Source organism: Python bivittatus, unplaced genomic scaffold (assembly GCF_059951505.1).
Source record: "Python bivittatus isolate LINGU-HERP-01145 unplaced genomic scaffold, Pbiv_v1 ctg000020_np1212, whole genome shotgun sequence".
In the NCBI taxonomy this organism is placed as follows: Eukaryota; Metazoa; Chordata; class Lepidosauria; order Squamata; family Pythonidae; genus Python; species Python bivittatus.
The window spans coordinates 101,245,426-101,267,145 of record NW_028277030.1 but is presented as its reverse complement, the minus strand read 5'-3'; the positions used below and the strand labels follow the sequence as shown (position 1 = coordinate 101,267,145).

At 37.2% G+C, this 21,720-nt stretch overlaps 1 protein-coding gene across 2 annotated transcripts in view; it reads left to right on the top strand.

Annotated features, from left to right (window-relative positions):
• The window catches only part of KCNK17 (potassium two pore domain channel subfamily K member 17), a 34,833-nt gene that overhangs the window by 551 nt on the left and 12,562 nt on the right, over positions 1–21,720 (top strand). For both annotated transcript variants that reach the window (XM_088145463.1, XM_088145464.1), the window contains exon 2: positions 10,966–11,077. In XM_088145463.1, coding sequence (XP_088001589.1) covers positions 10,966–11,077 — 112 coding nt within the window. The remainder of the gene's footprint in view (positions 1–10,965; positions 11,078–21,720) is intronic.

The following is a 21,720-nucleotide window of genomic DNA, read 5'->3' as shown; positions in this document are numbered from 1 at the left end:
TGTTCCCAGCTAATCTGTTCTGGCCATGAGATCAGGCTGGGAATCAGCTCTTGAAGAACTTTGGTAGCAAGGAAAAAGATCTTGGGAGAACTGGCCTGCCTAGTGTAATCCCGTAAAGGTTCTTCCATCCTGGTATATTAGAGACACTGGGGAAGAAACGGAGGTCCCCAGATCTAGGGTCTGTGTCAGAGTGCAGAAGGAGATGGGAGATCCTTTTCAAAGCATGATAGATCTTTTTCTGAGAAGCTGTCAAATGCTGCTGTCCTTTAGCTTTTGTTTGTCAACACAATGACCTACAACAGCCAACCAAATTTCAAACTAATGTATTGTGCAAACCCAGCATGTGTATGATTATAATACAGTGTGTTATGTGGACCCAGGTAATTCAGCTATATGAGCAAATCATAGTTCAGTTAGTAAAAACATCCCGTAAGCATTACCTTTGTATCAATTTATCGCTGAAGAAATCAGACACTGAAGGAAGTAAGCAGAATTAGGTATTTCTTTCACTTCTTTAAAAGTGGAATCTGTACTTTGCCCTAATACTTGGAATGGAAAGGTTTCACAGGACTGTTCCCATTTTTTTTTTAATATAACATGTCATTGTTTGTAATGCTTAATCTGTTTTGCAAGTTGAGTATGACACAGAAGGAAATACCACCAGGTTCAGTGGAGTTTAGAACCTGATAACTATGCATAGGATTGCAGTCACATCCCATCAATGGGTTTTTATGAGTGGTTGGTTGGTTGGTTCCTTTGTATTACTATGGAGGTTTAACAAGAGTTAAAAATAATTATTATATAAAAAGAAAAAGAATATTTTTGGAGGCATATAGCTATAATGTTGATTAGGTTGACTGGATTAGGAGGTGGAAGGAAACTTTTCCACATGGCAGAAGGAAAGGAAACTAAGGACCAACTCATTGCAAATAGTTTAATTTATTCATTTATTTTTATTTATCAAATTTCAAGACCACCCAACTCCTTGATGACTCTTGGCAGCTTACCAATAAAAAGACAAAACATTTTAAAAAAAGAACACAGCTGACCAGAAAAACAGGAGATCAACTATGAACCAATTATAACTAAAGGGGGCTCCCTGGGAGAACAACTAGGTCTTTAATGATTTCCTAAACAACATAAAGGTAGGAGCCATACAAATCTCTGCAGGGCCGGCTCTAGGCTTAAGTCTAGGGACACCAAATTTTAAGGGGCATCAAAAGGGAAAAGACTTCTGAAAAACACAATAAAAAAGTGAAAAGCAGTAATGGTGTACTCCGTAAGTCAGCGAGCCTGCTCAAAGGTTAAATATAATTTTGCAGCGTAAATAGGGTGAAAATGTCTGAGAATATTTTTAAAAAAATTGTCCAGGGCTAAAAATCATAAGTGTAAAGCTCAAAACCTCAAAGAATAAAAGAAACAAGAGGGCGCCTTTGTGAAATTGCTAACAAAATCAGAAAATGAGTCAAACCATAGAGGAGGCCATAATATGACTTCGCCTAGGGCACCAAAATATCTAGAGTTGGCCTTGAAGGGCAAAGGACAGTTATTGCAATAGAATAGGTGTTCTTCCTGGGTCCCGCAAGATGATACTGTTTAATTGATGAGACCTAGAGTGCACTCCCTTCAATTGATGATACCAGATGGGTGGACACAACTGAAGATAAGTGGTCCCTCAGATATTTAGGCCCCTATGCCATGAAGGACTTTAAAGGTGATTACCAGCATTTTGAATTCCACCCAGAAGCCAACTGGTAACCAATGCAGCTTGCAAAGCAGCAGGATCTCATGCACATAACACAGTGTTTCCACCACTGCCTGCTCTGCTACATTATGGACCAGCTGCAGCTTCCAGATTGTCTTCAAGGGCAGGTGACCAGGGCATGAATAACTGTCTGAAGGGCCTCCCAGTCCAGGAAAGGGTATAACTGGCACACCAGATGTCCCTGTGCAAAGGGTGCTGTCTGCTTTTTGAGTAGGAGATGAGAGTCCAAAAGGACCCTAGCTTGCACACAGGTCTCAAATGAGAGTCAGTGATGGAATATTCGTGGATCTGGGGAGCCCAAATAGACATGACCACTTGGTCTTATCAGGATTGAATCCAGGGATGTCTTCTTGAGGAGAGGGCACACTACATCTTCCTTCAAGGCTGAGGGGACTACTCCCTCCATTAAAGAAGCCAACACCAATCCATCGACCCAACCATAGGTCACCTTCTGGGAAGCTTTAGCCATCCAGGAGGGACTGGATCTAGCAAACAGGTCCCCAAGCTTACAGATTGGAGAACTCTGGCCTACAGATATTTTGGACCACAATTCCCACCTTCCCAAGCCTCTGACCATACAGCCTGGGGACATCACATTTGCCTATGCTACCCTAGACTTAATAACTAGCTAGAGTGGTAGTGCCACTATCTGTGATTGCATAACTAACTAAACCAGAAGCTCATCTTTACCCTGGGTAACTGGATTGTGTGAACACAGCCTATCATTTGAGTTCTAAAGCTGAGAAATCTTCCATGGAAAAGATTATAGCATTGGGAGATTTTTTGGAAACCATGGGATTATTGGGGAAAGAAAAGCAAGATGATGGAATCTCATCTTATACCTGAAACTTAATAGAGAATAACTCCAGATTGTAGAGTCCAGTGTTGGGCTGAAGGTATATTGTTCAGTTTTACATTGGATTACTTCATAGCGTTGCATAAAGCTTTAGTCCAGTTATTTGATTTGAAGCCAATTTTCTTGAATCATTAAATTGGAAAGTCAAATTGGATGCCTCTGGATTTATTTGATGTGTCCTTTTTCAAAACTGATTTGGAAAATTAAATTGACATAATTTTTTGAATCATCAAATCAAAGGCACAGATCCATATATGTCTTCTCCAGCGCGCGTGCTATTTAGCACCTGTTGGTGGTTGGGATACTTGTAAAGAAAAATAGATTAATTTGACTTTGATCCAATCCAAGCATCAATATATGGTTGAAATTTGGATATTAAAATTCAAATTACCAAGGTTAATCCAAGATACTTGCTCCTGTGGCAATGCTGGCATTTCATACATTTATGGAAATCAACTGAACAGTCAGATGAATCATACTTCAGTACTGATGGTGGAAGCACCTTTGAGTGGAGTCTGATTCAGAGGCTCTGAATATATTCTATTCTCTAACAGTGGAGAATAGCTGAGGTCTCAGGGGGAACAGTTGGAATAAGGCCACTCTTGGCATCTGCATCTTGTGAAGATAATCTCAATTTCCTTAATGCTAGAGCCAGGTCTGTACATTCTCAGGATTTCTCAACATTTAGAATCTTGTTTTTAATTTCAGTTATGTACTGATATTATGGATCACAGATAATGTTGAAAATGTCAAGTGCTCCCTTTTCTTGTAAGCATATACTGAAACGTTGGACAGAATTCCAGTTAATTAAAAATAGAATAATTTATCCAATTAATAGGGCTATCACTGAGATACTGAATCAATGTGAGCTCAAGGAGTGACTAAGCATTTGGACAGACAATCTCCAGTATGTTGCCCTAGCCATGACCTATTAAATTGCCTTGGATAATTCATTACAGCTAGATTCATACATTACATTAAGCCATAGTACCTTTTTTTTTTAGTGCTGTTGGAGAGGCCACAGTAACTGAGCTTCCATTAAGCCATAAACAAACCATAATGGATCGGTTCACATAATGTGCTATGCCAACGCCAAATAATCCACTCAGTCACTATCTAATGCTTGCTGCTTGAAGTGGGTTACCAAATGGTGCTGACTTCCTATAGTAGAAGGGAATCCATTCATAAACAAAACATTTTTTTCTGGTATTTCCCATTCTGTTGCCTGAGCCATCCCCCTCACTTTTTGTCCATGGCTCCAGTTCTCTTTGTGTGATATGGAAACATTGATTGGAGACTAACCTGGCATAGGATTTTGGGAATGCATCATAGCTCAGAATTCTCATGAGCCTGGCTGCTTTTAAAGATCTTTATAAGTTTAGAACATGGATGTGCTGTTTGTAGTGAAGGATGCTGGGAATTATAGTTCCTGCAACATCTGGAAGGTCACAGGTTACCCACTTCTTAGTATGAGAGACAGGGTAAGGCAAGCATGTTGATATTTTTCAAATCGTTTTGCTAACTGCATGAATCCCTTTGCAAATAGGACATTGATTGAGGGTGTTTGCTTATGTTCCCCAATCCTGGTTAACCTTATTTATATGTGTTATGCTGGCAAATAGTTGTTTAGAACTAATCACCCCTGAGAAACCTTTCTGAAGCAGTATGATGTGCTATATGAAAACTTTAGAGTAGCAAGCAGATAACTTTAAAAATATCCTTATTGTCACACTAAATTGAAGACATTGTTCTCATATTGAATGTGTCTCACTGTGAAATATCGTTTGAAAATCTTAAAATATTCACTGAGAGCTATTGGTGGATGATATAGATGGTTAGATATTTGGGGTGAACACCTCCTTTTCAGAGATTTGTATGCTAAGTACCTAAAATGAAGTAGGATACAGATATGTTAAGTCATGCTTTGCCCTCTTGAGCTATTGCTCTATTATTATTGATGCACCCTCCAATGTGTTCCATTTGCTTTACAGCGTAGATACAAAAATATAGCATTTGCAGTATAAATGGGATTTTAGATACAATTTGCCTTATGAAAATAACAAAAGTGGTTATGGGCATATTATATCTGTACTTTTGTGGATGAATATCATTTGACTTCAGCAAAGCATTGGACACCCTGACCCATAATTACAGTAGTATTACATTATTATCTTTATGCATAATTATGCGTAACTTGGGTAGGATAGCTAATTTCCTAGAAATCAGAAATTGAATATAAAACAATCTCAGTAGGATAGAGAAATGGGCTAAAATTATCAGAATGAAATTTAATAGAAACAAATGCAATGTTCTTCACTTAGGAAACAAAAATCAAATGCATAGTATAGGGTGGCAGAAACCTGACTTGGTTATGTTAGCTATTTAAAAGATTTTGGCAGAATAGTTGTTTGCAAACTAAATAAGAGCAAGCAGTAGGAAATGGTTGCAAAAAGCAAGTGCAGTTTTAGGCTCAATCAACAGAAATGTAATTTGCAAATTAGGAGAGTTCGTTCAAATATCTTCTCGTACCATACACAGTTCAGAGCAGAAGAAATTGAACATGTTCAGAGAAGGACACAAAGAATATTCAAGGGCTAAAAACTAAGCCTATGAGGAGAGAATGGAGGAACTGAATATGTTTAGCCTTAAGAAAAGTTAGCTAGGGAGGAATATGATGATACTCTTCAAATACGTGAAAAAAGGTCACACAGAAGAAGGTGCCATCATCCCAGAGTGCAGGATACAGAATAATGGATCTAAGTTGCTGGAAGGCAGATTCTGATTGAATGTTAAGGAAAAAAACCTCTAAAAATAAGAGTTGTTTGACAGTGAATCATTTATCCAAAGAAGTAGCAGGCTCTCATTGATTTTGTTCAAGGGTAGGCTAGTCAGCTATTTATCTGAGATGTTTTAATTTGGATTCCTGTGCTGAGCAGGAGTTGAGCCTGATGTCCTAAATATCTCCTTCAAACTCAATATTTCTCTTAATTGGTAGTTTTGTATCCCGAATGCAGTTTGTTAAATAGGCTTAAATATCTTTATTTGAAGTCAACAGCATGATATTCAGCCTGAAAGTGTGTGCATGCACTGGCTTAAAAAAATTTATAAGTAATATTCTGGTTACTACAGAAGGCCATATTTGAGAAGTCTTGCATGGATGTTAAAGATGTAAAATTATCATTTAAAATGTCAGAGTTCACAAAATGTTGGATTACTGCTTTTGTGAGATTAGAGACAGCATGTATAAAATGTAGAATCTTCAAAATGTAGGATTTGTAAAAAATAAATAAAGATTATTGACTGGATTTATGCATCCTGCTAAGCTATGAAGGTTTTTTTTTACAAACCATGGCTCATGGCTTCATGTGGTACATAAAGTGAGCCAGTAATTGCTTATGCAGTAAATTGTGATTAAACTGTGGCTTAGGATGACATGTGAACTGTGTTGTCATTTACACTAAATCTTGAGATTTTACATAAGTAGTGCTGTAATATTGTAACGTAATAATGAACATGACATCAATTCACATGTTAGCAAGACAGCACAACTAGCTGTGGAGCTTCAAGTTATGAAACACATTAATATCCTTTGGCTAGTGAATCGTGCTCTGCCGATCTCGAAGAATAGCAATGACTATGTCTTTACTTGGACTATGTCTTTACTCGGCATGTTTGGTACATTCTCTGCACAAAATGTCTAATACTGAAGTATTTGAAATGGCTGGACTTACATATTATGCTAAGCCATGGGATAGTTTGTTAAATTTTGGGCTTATATAGATGCAGCCTTTGTGGTTTCTAAATCATGGATTGTGGCATGGCATTGTGTGAATCCAGCAAATGCTGATTTATTCAAGAATCCATCAATAAATAGTGGTGTATCATGCCATGTGGACCATGCCATTATATGTAGGTTTTTCCAGGATAAAGGTTAATAAACTATATGGAACTTTACTTTTTATAGACTGGATCAGCTCTATAAAAAATGTCTCCAGTTGCCTTTGGCTTGGTAATTGGGAATCATATGGTATTCCTGCTTTTGAAAGCAATCTCTCACTAAATAGTAGGTAGGAGAGGTCAGCTGCATTGTGATGTAGAAAACTGCATTTGTATAGCATCCTTTTGCCTTTAAATACTTAAAAAGCAGAAGCCTTTATAGCCCAGCTGGTGGCTGTCCTTATATCTACTGCTACCACCATATTAAAATTCTTGAAGAGTGGAGGAATTGGCTGCCTAACTGAATGAAATAATGAAAGAAGGGAAAGTGAATAAAATCACTTAGAAGTCTTCCTGATGTGCTACAAACTGAAATCTCCCCAAAAAGAGAGGTATAATATTGCTGGTGCATTCATCCCAGCTACATTGTGACATAGTATTGCTAAAGATTAATGCCATACAAAAGAGATCACAAACCCACATATTTGAGTCCACTAGAGTTGGGTAGTCAATACATTTCAATGAATAAAATGAATAAAAAAATATATTATTTGTGAAAAGGAAATGGGGAAGACTGCTTCCATGTGGGCCACATTTATGCAAAAATGTCAGCTGGGGGCTCTGCAAAATCCTGCCTAGTGTGAAGGGACAGTGTGCTGATTCATGAGCATATTTAGTTCCTTTGTGCAGCATGAGCAAGTTAACAAATCTGAAATGTTCAATATGCTGTCCTAACCAATAAACCCAGCTTTTTTATAATCCAGGTTCCTAAGCTTAGTTTTATAATTTCCAGTTTAAACAACATACTACTTAAATGGTTTGTTGTTCTTGTTTAATGGGATGAGACAAATGGAAACAAAGAGATCACACATTCATAAGAGAGGATTTCCTGGAATCCAGGTTTACTATTTATTATGCATGTCAGCCTAGAGCTAAAGTTTATGAAATACGACAGGCTTAGCATCCTGTCCCCTCTCTCCCATAAATATGCACTAAATTGCAATTTTAATCACCCAGACATTTTGCTGCAGGTCTGATGGTTACCTGTGAGTAGGTCTGAGGAAGACCTGTATGTGTGTACTTTTCTTAGACATATACAGGCACTGAATTCTCAACTGCAAGAATAGTTTATATCATGTTAATGTGGATCTAATTAATGGGTTCAATCAGAAACAATGGGAAACTTTCTCAATGTTGTTGTATGGCTTTGACACTAAACATTTTATTGGGAGCCCAAGGATGTTTTCATGTACCCTTGTTTGTTGGATTTCTCAAGTTTGTTATCAGTACAGAAGAGATCTTGAGGTACAAGCTCTGTGATAAGAAGCAATTAAAATGTATGGCCTTTTTCCTATGCACCTAAACATAAACTTAAGGTTAATATTCACCTTGAATATTGTTATTCTCTATTTTAATAGGACTAAGAAATCAAAAATGCACTTAGAAAGGGAAAAGGCCACTTACCTTCAAAACAATAGCATTCCTGACTCACCCCATTCTCAACTTTAAAATTTTCTTTAAAAAAAAAAGCTTTGATTCAAATGTGCTTTACAGCATGCATTGTAATCTCAGAAAAAAAAGTTGCCTAATCCAATGGGTCCAAGTATGTTGGGGACTGCATCCTTAGATAAGCCATCTTTGGCTTTATGTTTGGCTTCGTGTTCATGTGAATGAAAAAGGATGATGGTTAGACTGAAGATGCTGACCAGGCTCCCTATGTCCTATGTGTACAGGTTCTGCCCTCTAAAACTTCTCATATTTGGTTGAAATGTAACTAAAATTCCATTCTACATCTTATTATTCTTGGCAAGGTTTAAGATTTGTGGCAGAAGTGTTAACAGGGAACATGCTCACTTTAACATGCTCACTTTAACCTCCATATGTTTGGGCATATAAGAAGAAGGATAAAATACTAACATGGCAAAAGATGATCACATACAGATAAGGAATGAAACAGCTCTAATTTGAAGGAGGTTTTGTGACTTTACTATATCAAGTGGGCAGTTTTTCCAAAGCACATGTCATTCATAGCTATCATTAAAGACACTGAGAAAGGATGCAAGCATTCACTTGCAGCATGTGCAAGGCTAACTGGAGAAATGATATGTAAGTATACATGCGAGTCTTCATTCCAGTGTTTCCATGTGCCTGGCTGCTTTAGACATCTTCATGTATGTTTATGCAAAGATTTGAAGGGTGGTGATAAATCACTGTTCCTTCACAATCGTTAGATAATTGCTGTGTATAAAACAGCAATAATTTTATTTATTAATGTCATTGTGTTATAATACAATGTGTAATGTGTGCTTTGTGCAAGCATCTTCGGTTACCCTAGGATTGGGGAAAAGCTGTCACGATTATGCCAAAGGCTTCACTACTTTTTTCAGTGATATGTCATTAATATACGAATGAATCCCACCTTTTCAGCTTTATAAGTAAGTCAATAGATGTGCCAAAGTGGAGTCTAAAACATTAGATACAGATGAATAAACCTTTCAGTTTGGATAAGATGGAGATGCTGTCCAAATAGAAGGTCATGTTCCTTACCTTGTTCGACCTTCAGTTTCTAGAATCCCTTGCCAGCATGGCATCAGGTTGGGGATGACAGGAGAAATTATGAATTGAAAACATGGAGGCACTAGGTTGCTATTCGTTGCTCTAAAGGGTCAAAATCTTATTATCCAAGAAGTCTATGCAGTAAACAAACTCATGGGAAATGCTCTAGCCACAATGACAATCAGCCCATCTCATCAAAAAGTAAGATAGCATAAAACAAGACAAACTCATACTTAATCCAATGTATAAATTGCACCCCATAGATCATAAAATCATAGAATTGGAAGGTAGTTTAGAGACCACCCCCTGCTTGGTACATGATCTACTGCAGCATCTCTGACAGATGACCATCCTGCCACTGTTTGATGATCTCTATCAAAGGAGAACTCACTACTTCAATGGATCCCAAGTGTATCTTCTCTTTCAAGGATATCAGGAGGTTTTGTAACTCCAGTTTTTCTCAGTTTAGTCTCTCTGTTAGCCTGATCCATTATCCACTGTGCCTTGATACAGAATCAGATCAGAAGTAGTTGTTGCTAAATATTGTCAGTATTACTGTAAAACAATGGAAATTCTTTCCTACCATTCATATAGCCAGAATCTAATGTTTATGGGAAAAGAGCAGGGTTCTTGGTGGCCATCCTGTATGACTTTAGACAGAAAGGACTGAAATTCCACAAGCCACTAAAGGAAATTGGGGACATTTGAATGATCCACAATATCAATAACTATGATCCGATGGAAGTTCTAACAAAATCACAATTGGCCTTACAGATTGTGCTTTCCCTTCTTAGCAGTCGCATTTCTCTAAAGTCAAAAGACTAGTAAACATGTTTGCATTATGCCAGCTCTATCCCAGTGAACAGGGAGCCCAGTTTTAATGGCAAAAGTAGCTCTAGGTGGCTTTGATAGAACTGTTTATCTGTTTATTTATTATATTTATATTTCTATGGAACTCAGAGTCTGATATACTGCTTTCTTACTTTAACCCCATTTTTTATCCCCGCAACAACTCTTGGAGTTAGATTTGGGTGAGGGTTCTGGCTCTTTGCCTTTCTGTGTTGCTAAAGGGTAAGTGAATCAAGAAAAAAAAAAGTCTTATTTCTAGAAATTGTCCCAATACATCTTTGAAAATAACCTTTCTTTAACAAACATGTTTTTACAGAGAACATAAATGAACCATTGAAAACATAAATGGCATGAGGGCTGCATTTCTTTGGAAAGAAATATCTGGCTTCTACCAGCCTATGCATTAATTAAGATCATAGAAGATATCCCTTTCTGAAGGCCTTCCAAAGAGAAGACCATTCTGTGACAGAGCCTCATTTCTTAATCTGCTTCTGGGATTTACATTGTATTTTAGGTGCCATTTAATTAGGGATTTTTCCCTTGCCTCACATTGTAATTGCTTTTTAACTATGATATGGTTTCAGCTTTTCTCTCTTTGTTTCATCTTTTATTTTCTTTATACACTGCCTCAAGATCTACTTCTCTGAGAGATGGGCAATAGGGACTACTTTAAAATAAAGACCATTCTGTTAAGGTTTGGTTGGTAGTTTGTCACTCGAGTTATAATTTTTTATATTTATTGTTACAAAATTATATAGCAGGAATTCTGCTAATTCTTTAAAGGGGAATGGTGGTGGTGGGGGAACATATTAAATTCCTGTCAAGCCAGCTAAACAGAGAATATTAACTAATTTACAAAGGAAACTTACATATCTTGATGCAGAAGTGAGTCTTTGTTCAGTTGAACTTATTCCAGGAAAGTGTGAATAGAATTGCAGCTTTGGACCACCTTGTGGACAGAAATCCTCATCCATTACTTCTCTTTTTTTAATCTTTTTCACAGAATATCATCCAAGCCTACAAGAGTGGACTTTATCTTAAAGGAAATACAAGTCTGGGCAGATGGGACTTTGCCGGCTCCTTCTTTTTCTCTGTTTCTGCAGTAACAACTATCGGTAGGAGTCCTGGTGTACTAGTTTGGAGAAAATAATGTAAAATAAGTTATAGTACAAAACAAAGCCTTTTTTATCTCAATCCATAGCCAAAAGAGGTACACCTGAAGAAGCAAAGTTGGGGTATGACTTGGAATATTCTTGCAGTCTTTCTCCTGTTGCTTTGCTTTGTATTCAGTGGAAAACTTACTAAAATGCATGATAATCTGCAAATAATCTCTGCTCAGGGCCAAACTAGATTTGACCCTAAAAGCATCTTGGCATTTAAGTTGCACGTTTTTAGCCATGCATACAGCATCAGCTGGGTGATCCACATAGTACCAGCAGGAGACAGTGAAGATTTCACTCAAAGCAAACACCAGTTTCAGAAGATGACTTTCACAGGACTATAACCCCAATAATTAGAAACATATGCTGGATCATACCAAAGGTTGATTGAATCCAGTTCTTTTTTTCCAGGTATGACCAATTAAATGCCTTTGAGAAACCTACAAGCAGGAAGGGCAGGACATGATTTTAACTGCTGCAGTTTTTTTAGCAACAGGCATTTAGAAGCATAATGCCTCCAAGTCTGGAAATAGCATACAACCAGCACAATTAGTAGTCACAGATATTGTTATTACATGTAGTCCCTGGGTTAAAAACGCCCAGTTTACAGATGACCCATAGTTAAGAACAGAACCTATTGTAGCAAAATTTGAGTTAAATACATAGTGATTCCAGTTAAATACACAATAGTTTGAGTTAATTACACAATACTATTTATACAGTATTATGCAATAATACTGTTCTGGCTCACATACAAATTTGACTTAAGGACAGACCTTGGGAATGGAACTCATTCTTAAACTGGGGACTACCTGTATTTTATTTGTGCACTTGTATAAAAGAGATTATTAGCTATGCTGTCTGCATTTTAAAAGGCATTCCTTAAATAGGACAAGGCTCTATTTAAGGGATGCCTTTTAAGCTCTCTTTGAAGAGAGCTCTGTGTTCAGAAGGCAGGCTCGGTTTCCACATCATAAATTCAGATCCAGAAAGGGTTAGTACATACTCCTGTACTGCATCCACCTGGTGCATCTCTACTAATACTAGCAACTAAATGAAAAAAAGAAATCTCTTTCTCTGGTTTATTTAGCATTAAAGGTAAATAAATCAGACTGGGATCCCTGGCATCTTGCTCACCTTTCTTGCCAAAATCTTGGTTTATAAATCTAACACATTTTTAAGAAAGTTACATGCTAAGAGATCTTGGCCATGAGAGGGTATGACCCAAACCCATGCAGAGTGACCTGGATAGGGCAAAATGTGCTGCTCGCCCACAGACAACTGCTCCTTGATTATGGTTGTTTGTTCACAGCCTTGAAGATTCCTTTAGGAGCCATGGAGTGAGGTGTCCATTTCATAAATTAAAAAGCCAACTCTCTCTATTTATAATCAAAGTGCTTGCAGCTTTTGGTTCTCAAATATTATCTTGGACACTCTTATCCCCTTTGAATACAAGAATAACCTGAATGTGGGCTACAGAGGATAAATCATTCACCAAAGGCATGGCCTAGGGTGGTAATACATTCCTGTCTTTGTATCTTATTACTCAGTCCTTTTGATGGCTGATTTTTTCTCTTTGGATGTAAATGCAGGCACATACGTACAGTTTCTCGGATTGTGAACAGCATCAGTAATATTGCCATTTCAGGCTACAAGATCTGAGGGGCATGCATTTTTGCATCACTCTGCAGCTTGCTCTTGTGCTGTTTGTTGTCTCCGTCATATTTTGAATCCAGGCATGTGGACGCTCATCCTCTGTGGATATAAAACCTATACTATGCACAATAGAGAACCAATAAAGAGCAAAAGAGTAAGGAAGAATAAGCCTGTGGACATTACACCTCTCCCCTTCCTATGTCATAAAAGGAAAAACAGCTGTATGCCATGCATGTCTGTATTCTCATGGTAATGTCCATGTTTACCTACCAAGATCTACTTTAAGATGTGTGAATTGGGCCTCAGAGGGATATTGTGCAGCACATCTTACATGGAAAAAAATCAGCAATACACATGGCGTTTTAACTCTTGGCTATGTACTTAATGAGTCACAAGATGGCAGTGCTATCTTACTCTGCAGCTGCATTCTCTAGGCATTTAATGATTAACCATCATTTGAGCAGCACAAATAAGACTAAATTAGAGGACTTGAGGCTTATCATGGGCCATATTCTGTGCTTCCCCAAATTATGTTTTTTCCATGCACAAATATGTAGGGATATATGCAGAAAAGTCCTTTTCTGGAAACTCTTAGGGTACATAAACTAAAATTCTACTTCTTGTGCAGCTATTCCAGTGTTTTAAAAATCTAACTATTGACTCCCAGTTAAGCACAGAAATCCTTAAAGAAGCTAGCAGCAACCATTTTTCAAGCGCTTTAAGGGAAGTTCATATGAAGCCATTTGGAAAATGAGAACATTTATCTGCTGGCAGTTCAATTTGGAGAGCAGAGGTGCGGCATCTGGAGCCCTTTCCAAAGTTTACACCCAATTAACTATTTTTAATATAAGAGAAGGGTGGAATTATTACATACATGGGGCTTTATCATGTTAAATTAATTTCATTAGTTTAACTAAATCACATTTAGCTTTGATTGTGTCTGCTGATTCCTTTGTCCTGGCCCCATCCACTTACTGGAGAATGTTCTCAACACACCATAGTTAAAGTTCTGTACAATGCTTGGCCATACATAAGATTATATATGCCTAACTTGGGGCTGAAGCAATGCCTGGTTCCCAGCACTGCACAGCCCCCTCCCCTGAAGCTCAGTCCAAACCAAAATAAAGGACAAACAGATTAGAAGCTGCTGTATCTTTTCCATATTCTTACCATTGCTTACTTGCTTCCAGGGAACAACTAAAAACACATCAACTGGCCCTACCCTTGATTCCAGATTGGTAAAGATTTGATGCAGTTCAGTAGCATAATTTCTTCAGCACAGAACTATTCTGAGCGGAAAATAGGCTTTGCTGCCGCAGCCACTGGCACTTCCTTGTAATGATTGCTTCCCATTCTCACTTCCTGTTGATCATTTTATGAAAATGCATGCTATATTAAATATCATTTATTTATTTATTTATTTATTTATTTATTTATTAAATCAATTTATATAGCTGCCCATCTCACCACAGTTGACTCTGGACGGCGTAGGTAATATAGGTAGGAAGAGCAATAGTTACTCACTGCAGAGGAATGTTCATTATGGTACCAGTATCTGTAAAAGGAGATGGAGATGGAGAAAGAGAGAGGTCCCAGGCAAGTGTAAGTTTTCATTACAGAAGTGTAAGTTTTAGTATAGAAGAACTGAGATGATATATATGTATTAATACAGATTCATCTGATATCAAAGTAAAATCTTTTTAATTTAATGACAATTGTAGAAAAACAGTACAGCTCTCTGATAATAAAAACTGGGAGTTTCCCATCCAGTGGCCTGGGTGCAAAATAAAAGGGGGAACAGTCTAAAGATTACCCCCCCCCCGCCGCCGCCGCCGCCGCCAGTTGTCAAGAACTTACAGCTGTGAATTGCAAGCAGCTTTCATATGGTTTTCAGCTTTGGCAGCCAGATGAAAACGTTGCTTCCCTTAAGTCTGAGGCTTCAAGGGAACAGATTATTGTTCTCAGAAAACTTAGATTCTCTCAACTGTGTAGCTTCTACTCAGCAGGATCCTTCTAACTGGGAGTGGGTGGGGTGGGGTGCTAAGCTGTAGATAAAGAAAAGGGGTATACCCTTTGCCTTTGAAATCTTTTGCTTGAGCCAGCTCAAACAGAAGAATGGCAGCAGGAGTATTAGGACCATCCTTTCAGCCAGTTTTGTAAAACAAGAATGTTGAAAGTGCACAGCAAGTGTACACCTGAGTGCAGATCTCACTAGCTCCATGGATCCAGGCCTCTTAGTCCACTTGTGGCAGTCTTTGTGAGTAACACTTGCTGAGTGACTGTTGAAGGTGAATCCAAGGGAGATCCACTTTCTTCATTGGACTGATCTGTGTCAAAGGCATGTGCAGTCTTCATCTCAAGCCAGCCTGGGCTGAGCATCTCCCTTCATAGTTTACTCCGTTGAGACATTAAGGAATTTGGAGAGATGAAATGGAAGAAAAATGCCTGACTCTTCCCTGTTGCTTTATGAAAGTTTTAGTATAAGATCCATTCTTGTGTTTGAGAACATGCATTTGAAAGAAAGATTGGAGTGTAATACATAAAATGATGTTTCGGATTTGGGTTTGCCACAAGTATCCCTTTGTAGTACACTAGATGGCAGCACAGGGTTAATGGGAATGTTTAGTATTTGGTCATTAGTGTTCCAGGAATCAAATATATAATCATACATCCTCTTTCCTACGTCTGCTGGTTATGAAACAGTGGAAGTTACTGAGATAAAAGCATTACACCAAGCCTACTAATTGCATCTCTAAAATAAGGTTGAAATTTAGTTATTTGTGGATCTGGAAAATAAAAGAAGTTGTCCTGGTCCAGCTTATGGGGCTATCCCATCTAGCAGTCTGCTTCTCCTTGCTGGTCTACCAGATGTCCTGGGAAGCCTAGCACATGACATCAGCCCAGTAGCCCTCACTCAGTTTTCCACCAACTGCCTTTGCTTCTGAAGAAAAAGCATAAAGCTATTGTGGCTAATTACCACTGATCTTATGTAAACCTCCAGTTTACATTTTAGATTTAAGGAGGAAATCCTTTTTAATTTTGGGTGCAATGTAGCTTGGGTCTTGTTCGGATATGATTTTCAGGAGGTTCAGTTGACGATATTCATTGCTCATAATTGCATTGATTAGATTTTACCATATAATATGTGACAAAATAATACAATAAAACCTAACTTGCCAAATTAATGTAATACAAAAGAGGTGGGCATGCTCATTGTGTTTTAGAATGGGAACTGAGTTTTTGGAAAATTTGGGGAAAAATGAGTTATCCCAAGAGTTCTGCAAACTTCAGAAATAAACTGGTAGATCTCTTCTAAGTTACTTTAACTTCCCTTACATATTCCCAGCCATATCAAATTGGGGGTAAGGGGAGAAAAGAAAGGAAACTAGCTGATAAACGGAGTGGTAAAAATAATGCGTTCAGCACTCTTTGTAGTGTGCTTGGTGTATCCTGCCAACAGAAGCGGTAGGAAGGTTTTTCCCTACATATGTATTCTTTCTAGCAAACTGATCAAAGAAAGAATTGGCACAGAAGCTATTTCAACAGGTATTCTTTTCTGATGTGCATGTATTAGGGCCACCATATCTGGGCTGCAAAAAAATTGGATGACTATTGGATGGACACACACAAATACTGAACGTTAGAAGTCTTTTCTTCCCTCTGTTGGTCATCTGGATTTTTACAGCCCATATATGATAGTTTTAATGCACTATAACTAGTCCAATGACAATATATAGTCTTTGTTCCTTGTTGACTTGCAAAAGACTCCTTGCATTACTCAGTCAAGATCTCAGAAAGATTGCTCTGTACTTAAATTTAAGAAATACTTGGAGCTGAGTTTAAGAGACATTTTAGAACTGCCCAGTGAGATTAGATATGCTTGCACCAGCAATAGCAGCAAGTGGTTGGAAGGAGGGAATGGTATAGTGTACAGATGGGAGAACTGGAGAAAGGATCAGGCCATTCTCTTAAGTCTCTTTAGAGCATGTGGCTTAGTGAGTGATAGGTAGGAACAGACCAGTGAGATGAAGAATTCTAGGATCCAATACAGTGTGGCTCAGTTCACACAACAGACTAAGCCAAAAATAAGCCATGCTAGAGCTTTTTGATTGCTCTGTGAACCATATAAATTTAATAAATAAATAAAATAAACCTTTGTAAACTAGGACTTATGGCTTAGTGCAGTATTTCTTGAAATTTTCAAGACCAAAGAATGCTAATGTATACATTGTTAAAAAAATAAGGAACTCCTATTACTGTTTCTTTAAAAAGGAAATAAATAAAAGGAATATTGAAATAAAACATCTTTAAATAATATTCTTTATTTTTTCTTCCATTTAATATATTAATTAGAAATATTAATGGGATCCATAAGCTAGAATATGATGGTGTATTTCATGAATGTTGGGAGTGAGACTGTTAAACAAACCTTAGGCTTCATATTACACTCTGTTTCAGTATGTATTCTTGGTTGCAGTAAGTGTTTACAATCCAATGTTCACAAAGATATATTGAAGAAGAAGGTAGTAAGACCTACAATGACTCTAAAGGTACTTGCAGAATATCTTCAAGTTATTTAAGAAATGTTAGTGGTCCTTGGAAGATAGCTTCAAAATTGGCTTAATGTGTTGTGCAGACCCAGAAAATATATCCCAAACAGTTCTATTAAACAAACCATGATTTAGTATATGTGAATCTAGTTTGTGACTTAGCTTAGTTTTTAAAAAGTGATGTATCCATATGCTCAGTTCTCTGCTGTGTTTGGACATGCTCAAACATTTGCTGACCTTTTTGCAGCCCCAATGGATAATCTTACCTACCTAGCCTGTTTTTTCATGTTCTATACATCCACTAAAGTAATATATCAATGACAAAAGTGTCAACTCAGCTGATAATATTTTTCATTTTCAACACAGAGTAGTTGGCTTATGTTATATTTACCTTGCAAGTCACCATGACCACTTAGTAGATCCAGTCTTACTGGATAAACACCTTATTCTTTCATTTCAGAATCAGGTGACACCCTGAGTTAACTTTAAAGAAGAACAGGCTGTAAAAACAAGGAGTCCAAAGTACCACATTGAATAGAACACTTCATTGATCAAATTGGAACAGCCTTCAGATTATCTTGAGTAACTAGGATTTTTGCAAGAGTGACTAGAAAGATAAATTTTTCTTGCATTTCTTTGCTTTGTGCCTAAAGATCACATTTCAGTTCTTTTGTTTAGATTTTGTTCTTCTATCTATCTATCTATCTATCTATCTATCTATCTATCTATCTATCTATCTATCTATCTATGAATTCAGTTATTCCCAAGTTCATCATCCCATAAGCTCTCCATTCCATGACTACAAGCTAACCAGTGTTGCAGATGAAGCTTGCTTCTACTCTGGAGAGGCAGCTAATTAATCACAGAAGGGAAATATTTGATGTAATACAGACTGTGACAGTTAGATTTGAGCCAGGCAGAACCTTCCTCCCAGTTGGTAGTGGGGGAGATCCAAAGGTAGAAGAACTGCCTTCTCTAAAATGGTGTACAGCTTCTGGTAGCAGAACAGAAAAGAAGATATTATCCTTCTTGCCTTTCCATTCGTTTGTTTTTACCCTTTAAATAGAAGTGAGAAAACAGGATGGAAGGGAATATAGAAGGGTTTTATTTCTTGTAGATTCATTATTTCAGAGTGCCACCAGAACTACCCAACATCAGATACTCCCAAGAAAATTTGGTTATGAATCTATCTATAGCTGCATGAAAGGAATTTACAAGCTCCCCCTTTTTTTCTCCAGTCTTGAAGAAATCTAATGGCCTCAGGTTGTTATCCGAGGAACTATAGGAATGCAGTCTAAATATATGGAAAATCATTATGGTGCTCATTCACAAGGTGGTGGTGATAATTCAAAGATCCTGGCTCTTGTAAGCAAGTTAACATATGTACTAGAATAAATGTTTCATTTCACTGATGCAGGCTACAGGTGACCCAACTGAACTTTCTGATAAAATTGCAATTCAACAATTTAAAACTCACCACCAAGAGGTGCTAAATGAATATCTGCAAAAATTCCAAAACAGCTATTTCAAAGTGCTGCTCTTCAATAAGATAGGGAAAAAATTATTATATTGGCAGAGCTTGCCTAGCCTAATTTTTAAGAGCCCTTTGCATAAAAAGTACGAAATTAGATCACTAGCTTTGTGTAAGTATGGGCCATTGCTCTATTCTCTGCCTTACTCTTAAAACGTGACATAAGTGGAAGGGAAAAGATATTTAGGATTTTTAGTGTCATTCTAATCTCTTGTTGGAAAGAAAATCAAAGTTGTGATCGAAGTGTCATTGAATACATTGGTCTCGGCTATGGGATTTTATGGCCATCCTGTATGCATCTTCGTTTTGCACCCTGAGGCTGCTTTTAAAGCTGCTTTTTTAAATATACCATATCCTTTTCCCACATAATCCAGTTTTAGAACAGCTTCTATTTGTGCATTGTGGATTGATGTCATAATTGTGCTTTTAGTACAGGGCTTGCTATCTTCACCCCTTGTACTAACAAAAGTGCATGCCAATATAAACTAAGCTGATCAAAGAAAATCATACTTGTGGTGTAGTAGTACAGACCTTCTGAGTTTCACCCTTCTAGAGAGCTTCATTTAAAATTCTTTCAGGATGTTAAAAATGGAATTAAATTTTATTGGAGCCACAGGCGGAAATTGGTAGTAAAATCTCATTTGGGCTATGTTGCTTCACAATGCAAGTGGGTGGAGAGTTGTCACTTTGAATTCTGTTCCACAGTTTTAAAGCCTTAAATCTAACATCTTGGATGAGGCTAGGCTACAACTTGGCACTACTTTTCCACTCCCAGAGTTTGTGGTATAGAGAAAGATTCAGTCATGCAAACTAGTATTCTAACGTAATGTGTCTGTAGGAAAAATGAACTATTCTTTGCTTTATTGATCTATCTAGAATTTTTTAGAAGTAAATAACTAAGACAGATAACCATTTTTGGAAGACCAGTCTTTGGAGGATTGCTTAAACTGACAATCTAGAAACCACTGCATGAACATGCTTTAATAACCATTATCTTATGTGATGTCCTCATGGCATTACTGTTGATTCATCCCCAGCCCACATCTGAGACAGCTTGAAAGTCATCTTTAGCTATTCCAGTTTTAATGTAGTATTTCCCCTCTTCTCCTAACACAGTTTTTGCCATGGACACAAACTTTAGTACAATGTTTCCTCAACAGTGAGATGACTCAGAGGCTTGGATCTGCCAGCCTCTCTTGTCCACTTTAGGCTGCTGTAGGCATGTCCTCTTCTGATCATTGCTTTCCATTGCCATTTTTGCTTGGACAGAGAAAAGATGGGACACCTGGTTTCCACAGAAGCTTCAGTCCATGCTATGCCTGACTGGGACTTTCCAAAGCACTTTTTGGGTCTTTTGCAGGCTCCTTATATACAGGGATTTAGTATTCTTTTGAAAGATTGCTAATCCTGTGGTATATAAAATATCAATTGAAATTGGGGAAGAAAGTTGGGTTCTATCTGTTGTGCACAGCTGGTTCTATCACCAATGAGTGTAATTGCAAGATTTCCTCTGTTTCTGCCAACAAGGGATTTTGTGTAACTGTATTTTTTATGATCCTTCCCTGTTAGAGGGATGTGAGAATGAGCCCTTTATTGTGGCCATCCAGCTGGTGCCCACAGTGCTGTTAAGCAGACCATTCTGACCTGCTTCCAAAAACTGCTTCATTAAGCATAGCACAAAGTCTATCTTGATCCCTAAGCTCCTTCAGTGATTTTTTTAATATAATTTTATTAAACATTTTAAAAAGGAAGATAAAAACTAATACTAATATAAAGTAAGAAGATAAGAAAAAGAAATTAGAAAGAAAGCTAAAAGTGCAAGAAAAGGAAAAAAGTAAAAGAAAAATAGAAAAGAAAGAACAAATACAAAGAAGTGGCTTCTGATCATCTTTACAGCAGTTATAAGTACAATTATAACTTTACCTCTTATTCTGAGGTTACAACATGATTCTCTTCTTTCTATTATCTATCCTGTATAATCATCAGAACCATAAATCACAAGTTCATTTTTTTCTTTTTTATGCAAAAAAGCCATAAGGGGTTTCCAGTCAATAATAAACATAGATATTGTCTTTTCTCTGATCAAAGAAGCCAATTTGGCCATCTTAGCAAGTTCCAGTATCTTCACCAACCATTCCTCCATTGTGGGTAATGCCAAATCTTTTCATCTTTCTGCATACAATAATCTCGTTGCCGTTATCATATGCAAAAACAAAGTTCCATGACTTTTTTCCAGCTGTTTGTCCATCAGTCACAAGAGGAAGGCTCCTGGTCTCAATTGTATATTAATCTTTAAAATCCTCTGAATCAGTGTATGTCTTTGAATCCAAAAATTTCCAGCTTTTTTACACATCCACCAAGCATGATAAAATTTCCCTTCTTGTTGTTCACATTTCCAGCATAAATTTGAAATAACATTATACATTCTAGACAATTTCTCTGGTGACATATACCAACAGTACATCATTTTATTAAAAAATCTCTTTTAAGATTATAACAATGTAAATTTCAATCCTTTCAACCACATATTTTCCCATTGCTCCATCTGTATATTATAACCAAACATTTTAGCCTATTTTATCATACATTCTTTCACTTGTTCTTCTGTTTCAAATTTCAATAAAAGTTTATATATTTTAGCAATGACATGTTCATCATTTGTACACAATTCTATTTCAAACTCAGTCTTACAATGTTCAAAACCATAAACTCTTTTTGTCTAGTTTAAATCTTTCTAATAACTGTAAATAAGAAAACCATTGGCAATTATATCCTTCTGCCACCGGTTCTTCTCTTGATTTTATTTTGTATTCCCCTTGACAAAATTCTAGAATCTCACAATAGGTTAGCCAGTTATGTTT